Source organism: Poromitra crassiceps (genome assembly GCF_964638095.1).
Source record: "Poromitra crassiceps genome assembly, chromosome: 29".
Lineage (NCBI taxonomy): Eukaryota > Metazoa > Chordata > Actinopteri > Beryciformes > Melamphaidae > Poromitra > Poromitra crassiceps.
In genome coordinates this window covers 16,311,845-16,322,015 of record NC_139641.1, presented here as the reverse complement: position 1 = coordinate 16,322,015, position 10,171 = coordinate 16,311,845, and the positions used below count along the sequence as shown (strand labels likewise).

Genomic DNA, 10,171 nt, shown 5'->3' with positions numbered 1-10,171 from the left:
CTCGTCTGTTCAAACAAAGCAATGAAAAGGAGAGCGAGCATGCAATCAGATGCAGATCAGTGCCACCATGTTCAGCTTCTTTTTCTCACGATATGAGATTTCATCTCAACGATACATATTGTCACGTTTTGATATGGCGATATATTGTGGGACGATATATTGTGACATCCCTATTATACAATGATTTGGGGAAAAGATTTTGCCTCCTCTGAATGAGACGGGTATAAATGTTGGTCCTCAACATCCCCTCAAAACACAGCTAACAAACAGAGCCGCATCACACAAGCACCACTTTGAATTCTCTATTGTTATTGCTGCAGTTATTCCCTGCTCTATTACCTTTGTCATCTGTATGCTGAGTTTAATCATTCAAATTGAAGATGAATCTGTGAAAGCTACGCAACCATTTCTTTGCTTTAATATGTGCTAAGAGTTGTAGTAATATTGGGCCGTTATTTATGTTTTCCTCTACATTAAATGAATATCTAATTCATAACAGAGTCCCCATTATGTTCCTTAATAGCTTATAGCAGAAATTATGCAGATTTTTTCAGCAGCAGTGAAATTATGTGTCCATCATTTGAATGTGTAATGCTGTTAAATAATTTATGGGCCACTAATAGAAAGGGGAAGCGTCTGTTAGAAATGTTCTTTAGGATGTAGCTGTTTCAAAAGCCATTAATAGCATAGACGGTGACCCGCTGTGGTCCGATATTATCGGCCTACCGATATTATCGGCCGATATTAGCATAAAAAATTCATATCGGAAAATATCGGTATCGGTTTTCATGACGATTTTTTTTTTTTTTAATACAGGGGGAGTCTCACTGAGAGCAATGCTCTCTTTTTCAGGAGTGCCCTGTTCACATTCACACACACATTCATACCTGGAAGCTGACCAGTACAACCACAGTCTGATCTGCTGGCCACTGATCAGCTCCACTGGAGCAGTTGGGGATAAGGGCCTTGCTCAAGGGCACCTCAGTGGTGGTAATGAGGGAGGGGCAAGCGCTGCCTTTTCACTTTCCCCACCCAGATTTATCCTGCCGGTCCCGGGGATTGAACCGACGACCTTCTGGTCACAAGCTCGCTTCTCTAACCGTTGGGCCACCACTGCCCCAATAACACTTACAACTTTAACACAACATGCATATTATATATTAAACTCTTCAGCTACATTAAGCTACATTATGTAACTTGTTACCTGAAATTTTGGTGGAAAAAACCCCCGCTTATATCGGTATCGGTTGATATCGGTTGATATCGGTATCGGATATTAAGAGTTGGACATTATCGGATATCGGATATCGGTAAAGAAGCCAATATCGAACATCCCTAGTTTTGGGTAACAGCGTCATAAAACCTTTGCAAAGCGTTTGATACAATTCATAGTTCACTTTGAAGGAATATGTTGTACCAAGTATGATAGAAAACTGGCTTATGCAGTTAGGCACAATGTCTGAATTAATATCTTAGTCATTAAAGGGCTATTTGGTGGACAGAGAGCTCACCGTTCGTTTGCAGAACTTCCTGCTGGACCAAATTAAATCATTATGATGTCCCTAAATCAGCGATTTTCAAACTGAGGCGCGCCTTCCCTGCAGGGGGCGCCAGACAACTTGAGGGGAGGCACGGTGTGAGGGGGGAAAATCAAAGAGAAGAAAATGCGCAACTTGGCCATGCTGCACAATGGCTGCGCAGCCTCCACCACGCGGATCAGCCAGGGGGCGGAGCTCCACCACGCGGATCAGCCAGAGGCGGAGCTCCACCATGCGGATCAGCCAGGGGCGGAGCTCCCGCAGTCTGGCTGCCTGTTGAGGCGAGTGAGGACTGAGGAGAGCTGTCAGAGGAGAAACCTGCAGTTCCAGGCAGAAGGAAATCATAATTTAAATGCATTTTTCACAAATCCGCAGCACAAATCCGCAGCTGTCTATAAGTTCTCTGAGGGGAGGCTCACTCTTCCACACTATGAAAACCCCTGCCCTAAATAAATGGAGCAACTGACATAATGATGTCATTTGGTCCAGGAAGTTGTGTGAATGAAGCTAGAGAGAGTAATCATGATAGTAGTGATATAGTAATAGTGATCGTGACAGTAATAGTGACACCATGGCAAAACTGCTCCATATGACATCATTATGACATCATTTGGACCAGGAAGGTGAATGAACAGGGAGCTCATGGAGTCGGTGGAGGCAAGATGGAGGGAAGTTAAACCCTGTTAATTTGCATATCATTTGCATATACAGTATGTGTTATATATGTTATATATATTGTATATATAGTATATATTATTATTATTATCATGATTATTATTATTATATATTATATATGTTGTATTATATGATATATGGTATATGTATATAGTGATGATATATATTATGTATATTATATTATATTAATGAATATATATATATATATATATATATATTAATAAATTATGGACTTGGGGGTAGGACTATATAAGTCCATTGTACTTCAGCCTACTCCTTTTCAGACTTTTGCCGCTGGCATTGTATTATGATTTGATTTGTATTATTTATTATTATTTGTCAGAAATAAAGCTTTCATTCATTCATTCATTCATTCATATACTACTGATTTTACAATGATACAAAGCTGGCAAAGTGGCCCTTCAAATGAATTTTCTATACTGTAATAGATTTGATAAGCTCGCCCCATAACAAGAGTTTATTTCAATATTATTGATTGAATGAATCATTTAGCTGTATGCGTGGAGGAGATCTGACCACAGAGAGAGTAGCTGGAGAGGAATGCCAGAGGGCAAAATCAAAGGCCTTTTTTTTTTACGATTCTCTAACTATAAACATCTTTTTCAAATATTCATATCAGCAGCATGAAGGAATCGATTTAGTAATCCATCTAACATCTAGTATCTCAGTGCAGCACAGCTATCAACAAGCAGAGTTATCGACGCCGAATGTTAAAATCATGTTTGAGTCATCAGATGATGAGGAACCTCATCGTGAGATGTTTTTCACAGTTAACACCTATAGGCTTGTTTCCAGTCTGATGAGTTTAAAAGGATGCTCCCTGCAGGAACAGTGGGTTTTATCCACAACTGCACCATTCCCCTGAGGTGCAACGCAGACAGTCTAGTTTTATCATGTTGAAAGATAACCTTAGTGTATCTGAGAGAGGACTGTCCACGGCTGTATATCTCATGATCCTAACTCCCAGTATCAGTACTTGCGTGAACTCCCAGAGGAGACAGATTCTGCTGGAGTCACCTGGTTTGGACTTATTTTGGTCGGACCTGAGAAGATCCCGGCCTTAATCTAAAGCCAGCATCAGCACGGCTGCACCATCTCAGGGCCGATCACAAGCGCCGAGTCCAAAGAAAAGAGCTCTAAAGAGCCCCTGGAGAGCCACAGGTGAAAATCCCACTCTTGAGAAGAGGAAGGTGTGTGAATTTGATTCAGCAGCGTAAAGCCTGTAGAAGACACATGCTGCATGTTGAATTGTGTCAGGTAGACATTGAGAGATGGGAGAAAGAGAGGCAGCGAGAGGAGAGATGGGAGAAAGACAGGCAGCGAGAGGAGAGGGTGTAATTTGACTGATATGAGGTAGGCCTTTGGGTTTGTTGACCACCCTTTTTTAAGTGGACATCTGCCGATCTCGATCCGGATTTTCTCTCAAATCCTGTCTTTGAATTTTCATGCCTCAATCCTGCAATTGCTGGGGTAAACAACCTGGGGCTGGTTGCACCAACTGGTCTTACGATTGGTCTTAAGCTAAGTTGGTCGTAACTTTACGACCTAACAGCTACACCGGTTAAGCCTTTTTCTCACTAAGACCGGTCGTAAATATTACGCCTAGTCCAGAGCAGGCTTAAGGTGCAGTATAGACGGTTTTCACCTGTGTGTTGCGCAATAGTCACAACCCCTCAGCACGGCTGTATTCAGCCCTCAATTATAAACCGCAAACCAGAGTACGTTATAAATGTTATAAATATAGTCACGACGTTAACAACTAACCAATGCTGGGGGTCCGTATGGAAAGTGGAAATCGAAATGGTTAAAAGTTAAATCAATTTGGTCATTCAGTGGCGTTTTACTGCCATGTAAAGTAACGACAAGTAACAGTTAGCCGCTAACATTAGGCACACTATTACAGCCGATTACCCATCAGCGGAGCGTCATTTTGACGTCAGCACACTCTTCTAAACAGGTCGCGTGCCGCATTCCAGTGGGTATTCCCATGCTTTCACATGGACGCGCATCGCTACGACCGGCATAGTTAAGACCAGACGTAAGCCCTGTTGGTGCAACAGGCGTAAGTCCACTCTAAAGACTGGTCTTAACTAAGACCGACGTAGGAGTTACGACCAGGCATAGTTAAGACCAGTTGGTGCAACCGGACCCTGGTCAGCTGTGATTTCTTCCCTGTAGCCTGCCCAACTCCACCCCCTATGATGTTCTCACGCACAGGGGCGTCATGGCGGCAAAAAATTTGGGGCGTTGGAAGCCAGATTTAGAGGAATATCTCATTTTAAATTAACAGACTGAGCAGGTGTAACCATAAGGCTATTTTCCAAACTGCTCAGCCTCCTGGAAAGATCCATAATCACCAGACTAAGTACATTGCCACTGCCCAGGCTCAATGGACTTGACAAAAAAGGGAGACCACATGTTTCAAAGCAATGTAACACAATGTTTATTTTGGCTGGTATTGCCTTTTCAGAAGGTAGAAATCTTTCCTCTAGAGCAGGGGTTCCCAACCTTTTTGTGCCAAGGACTGGTAGATACATGGGAAAAAAAGGTCGCGGACCGGTTGTCAATTCTAATGGTTTTAGTTATATATATTTACTCACCAGGTGGCGACAAAGGGTAAATAACAGCCTTTTGTGTTGTACTGTATGTAGCCTATACAGTATTTATGTTTTTGTTTTAACCACAAACATACATAAACGTAAACTTGAAACTATGTTTCAACTACCATACACAGCCTATAATAATATAGCCTATGTTTATTTAAAAAAAAAAAAAAAAAAAAAAAAAAAAATCTGAGGGGGCAATTGCCCCCTCAGTTACAATGGGCATGACGCTTCTGCTCACGCAGGTGGATGCCTCAGCAACTGCTCGTCATTGTCTCAATTGTATCAAAGAATAAAACAGGAGTTCCATACTTCCTCCAGAAGGAAGACATGTTTGATATGACTGCATGAGAATGAGAAGCTGGTGGGGAAGGCAGCAGCATTGCAGCCTGTCATTTCATCAGCCTACACCGTTTGCCTACACTCGTATGGATACAGCTGATTATATAGCTGTTGTACAGTCAGTCACACCGGCTTTCTGTAATCACCTCGCTGGCTTCAGACTGTTCTTCTTCTTCTCTGAATATAGCTCAGCTGTCCTGCTCGGAGCAGGTGTGGGAGTGGAGGGAGATGGGGGCAGGTCACAGCAGTGCAGGGAGAGGTGAGAGACTGCTTCAGTGACATCTTTGAGATGGAAAATAATTGAGGATTTAAATTACTCACATCTGGTCGACGCTGAAAAGGCTTCAGCAGCGAACACCTGGCGTTTTTTTTTTTTTTTTTTTTTTTAGTGGAGCAAATCAAAGCATTGTTCATCTCAAGCTGGCATTCAAACTGAAAGAAACTGCTGCTGAATGCTGTGAGGCATTTACTTCTGCCTACAAAAGAGAAGTGTCTAAATCAGGGGTGCCCACACTTTTTCAGCTTGGGAGCTACTTTTAAAATGACCAAGTCAAAGTGATCTACCAAACATATTTATTTATATATATATACACTGAGTATACAGTGGAAAACAGTGGAACAGTGGAAAAACAGTGGAAAAACAGTGGAAACAGTGGAAAAACAGTGGAAACAGTGGAAAAACAGTGGAAACAGTGGAAAAACAGTAAAAAAAAAAAAAAAAAAAAATTCCCCCCCCCTCCCCTCAATGCCATGCGATCTACCACACTACCTTCGCGATCGACCGGTCGATTGCGATCGACGTATTGGGCACCCCTGGCCTAAATGCATCATGCAGGATTCAGCACTTATGTACAGTATAATTTCATGTCTTGATTTTGGACCACTTGTTAGCTTGCCGTTAACTCATTCACTGCCAATATCTGACTGGCATTTTTGGCACAGGCCAAGTATTTCCATAATGTTTGGTCATCTTTCAAGACCCACAGTAAATTCTGTACTAGGACTACAGTGATGTCCAATACCTCGAAATGAAGATCTAAGTCTCTACTTTCACCCCCAAAAAGAAAGTTAGCTTTTAGCATGTTCTGTACTCTACTTATAACCCTTTTTATACACCCCATGTTCACCAAAAAAGCCTGTCTGGGAAGAGAAAAGGGAGAAAAAAGCATTTTTGTAAATGACACAATCTCAGGCAGAACTTGCTTTCAATCCTTTTATTTTGAACTGTATTGACATAGGATATGTAAATACTATTTGTTATGACACAAATGACAAAAAAATTAAATAAAAAATAAATACATAAAGTTTTTTTTTTTTACATAAACCATACATTTGCACTTTGTATTTACATTCAACAAAACAGTTTAGTGAGCAACGTTTTGGGAGCTGGTTGCCTCTAACCTTTCTGACATTCTTGAGATCACTGTACCCTGTTCGCCTGTCTCTCTTATTTTGAATGATTTGTCCAGCCTGGGATTTTTGTTTGTAATGCTGGTCCATTATGTTATGTCTGTCTTTTTCTTGTTATTTTCCTTTCTTATTTTGTGACTTTTTTATCTCGCTTTCATTTGTACATTTTGCTGTATTGCATTGAATGCTCATTGTTTTGAAACAATTGATAATAATAATAAAAAGAAAAATATTTGATCACAAAAAAAAAAAAACAGTTTAGTGCAGGGCCCATTATGACAACATACAGACTATCCTATGTCTGTCTCTACCCTTGGTAGTCCAGTGTGTCATGGTAGATCTCAAAGCAGGGGTTCCTGCACAAGGCGACACGGCAGTCGTTACACTGAAAACGTGACTCCTTTCTCTTATCGTTGGCCGCACACACCTTGCATTTCCTTGATGGCGCGTTGTTTCGGGTGGTGGGGTCCTGGCGGATAAGGAAGTGGTTTGCCCTGTTGGCAGCCAGCCTACTCGCACGGTCAGCATATGGAGCTCTGCATAGTTTTGTAGTGGTGGTCCACACCTTGATCAGGCTCTCCTGGAACGCATACATGTTCTTTACACTGCCCTGTGGGTTTTTTGCTCTGTACAGGACAAATGCGTTGTGGAGGCAGATTTGGAACATATAGAAAATAAATTTAGTGGTCCATTTATACGACTTCCTGACAAAAGGGTAATAAGAAATCATCTGATCTAGCCTGTCGACACCATTCATATTGTTGTTGTATTGGATCACCGAGACAGGCTTCTCTTTGACCACCCTCCCCCTCACACCTTTCTTCCATGTCAGGACCTCCCCCATGTCGTCCTGGTGAAACGTGGACACCATCCTCACTACATTTGTGTCCCGCCATGCCAAGCACAGAACACGGTCAGTGTGGAGGGCAATTTGGTTGCCTGGTTGCAGGGTGGCCTTCTCAGCATGGTGTATGGCTGGTGGCTCTCCTCTATTTTTCCTCAGTGTTCCACACACATGAGTACCCAGGTCTAGCAGCAGGTCACACATTTTTACTGAATTGTAAAAGTTGTCCATATACAGTTTGTAGCCCTGCTGTTCTAGCCCCACCAGGAGACCACACACTGTATCAACAAGGGATTTACCATCTCCACAATAAGGCATCAAATTATAACAGAACCCGGTCTTGGACTCGCACAAAACATAACTTTTGATGCCGTAACGCACAGGTTTCTGTGGGTTATACACTCGAAAAGACAATCTTCCTCTCCACAAGAGGGTGCCCTCATCGATGGAGATGTTCTGGCCTGGCACGTACAGTTCCTGGAACTTTTGCACCAGAAGATCTACGACTGGGCGGACCTTGTATAACCGGTCATCACCGTTTCTCACCTCTGAATTGTCTGTAAAGTGAAGGAAACGAAGGATGATCTGGAACCGGTTTCTCGCCATTGTCTTTCCAAAATAGGGGGTCTCCACCACCTCGTTTGTGGACCAGTATGCCTCCAGCTCAGGCTTCACAATGAGTCCAGTCAGGAAGAGCAAGCCCAGGAACGTTTTCATTTCGGGCACGTCGACAGGCTTCCAGGCGTCGACCCGAACACTTGTTCCGCCTGCCTCAATGTGCTGCTGAGCATAGAGGTTGGTCTGGTCGACTACCAGCTGGAGCAGGTCATCAGTCAGGATCAGCTCCAGGAAGTCGACAGGCTCTGTTGACTCCAGCTCAGCAGCACCGTTGAGGGGTCCAGGATCACCGGTGAAGGGGATCTCCCTCGGTTCCCATGCCGCTTCACCCATGGTGAACCATTTTTGCTCTGGATAGAGCATAGGACAGAAAAAAAAAAAAAATTAAACTTAGCATAAATAGCACACTCACACGCTTGTAGATCTATTTTGGGCAAAGTGGGAAAATGGAACATACCTTTACACTACATACATTACAATACATACACAAGCTTACACAATACATACCCTGAGACGTAGCGGGCCCTTTTGCCTTCTTCGAAGGGGCAGCAGCATCAGCTCCACGGCCTGTAAATACATAAATATTTATAATACACACACACACGCTTGTAATAAAATACAACGCAAAGTGGGAAAATGGAACATACCTTTACACTACATACATTACAATACATACACAAGCTTACACAATACATACCCTGAGACGTAGCGGGCCCTTTTGCCTTCTTCGAAGGGGCAGCAGCATCAGCTCCACGGCCTGTAAATACATAAATATTTATAATACACACACACGCTTGTAATAAAATACAACGCACACACGCTTGTAGATAAGCTATTTTTTGGCAGAGGTAAAACCTACCTTCTGAGCGCCTCTCAGACTTTCCAGAGGTAGACTGCTCACTGGCTGCTGGTGCGTCAATCAGCTCATCTGAAATATAAAACATAGCTGTGTTTCAATGATCATAGCACAGAGAGACAGTGTAAACACACACACACAGTGAGTTTACAGGCCACCACACTGTGTTGCAGGATGTGAATGACATGTGTCATTCAACCTATGCCCTCTAAGCAACATCACTGCAGCGTCACACACACACACTATTGAAATGCACCTTGAAGAGAGACTACTGCTAGCTACTATTTCGTTGTTCTGAAACCTCTTTCTGTGGCAATGACAAATAAAGCAATGCATTCTCACACACTCACACACACACACACACACACACACACACACACACACACCTGATATGGCCGCAGAGAAGTAACGTTGCGCCATACCAAACAAAAAAAAAAGGCCATTTCATGCCTCCTAGCGAGCAGTATACTATGGCTATATGATCACATCAAAATGACTCTTACCGTGAACATCGGCATCTTGGCGCAGTGGAAGCCAGTCTTCCTCGAATTCTGGCGGGGCAATCTGTGGCGCCACAATCTCCTCCTCAGAAGACTGACTTGGTTGGGACTGGGAGTCGAAGTCACTCTCCGCATAATCCCTTCGAGTTGTTCGACGCAGATGCTCTCTCCCTGCCCTGGAAACCTCCTCTCCGCCACCGTCAGACAACCCAAACTCCGATTCAGTCTCCGGGTCTGGCTGGGAGACAGCCTCGGGGTCCAGCTGGGACACAGCGACGGGCGCTGGAACAGGAGCGAACAGCTCATCCAGCGTTCGCTGGCCTGGACCGACAGCAGGACCGCGCACCCGTGGAGCACGGCGCCGGCCGGCCGGGGGGTCCTTGCTCTTAGCGGAGGTTTTCCCCATGATCGATGATGATCGACGATCCCTACCCTAACCCTAACCTAACCTAAAATGGACGACTATACTACAACTAAACTGACTATAGGCTACCACTAAGCTACTCTAAACGGACAATGCACCAACTAAACTATAAACTGACTAGGCTAAAACTAGACTAACTAAATCAATATCTAACACTAAAATATAACTAAATATAAACTACTAACTAAATGGAATAAACTATACTAAATGGAATAAACTATACTACAGGATCAGACTCAAAACTCGCTAAATTCTATAAGGCTCTTCAAAATCACAACTGGCTTCTCTCTTCTCTTCCTCCGCACACAAATCCTTTGTCTGCTAGTCCACTCCCCCAACA

General features: G+C 43.3%; 1 protein-coding gene across 1 annotated transcript; it reads right to left on the bottom strand.

The window, feature by feature from the left end:
* Positions 1-6,896: 6,896 nt before the first annotated feature.
* Positions 6,897-9,813, bottom strand: LOC310800102 (piggyBac transposable element-derived protein 4-like; the record flags this gene model as incomplete). The annotated part of the gene is made up of 3 exons (XM_083662678.1): positions 6,897-8,401; positions 8,911-8,979; positions 9,411-9,813. The coding sequence occupies 3 exons, from the start codon at positions 9,811-9,813 to the stop codon at positions 6,897-6,899; spliced, it is 1,977 nt and encodes a 658-aa protein (XP_083518804.1).
* Positions 9,814-10,171: the final 358 nt, after the last annotated feature.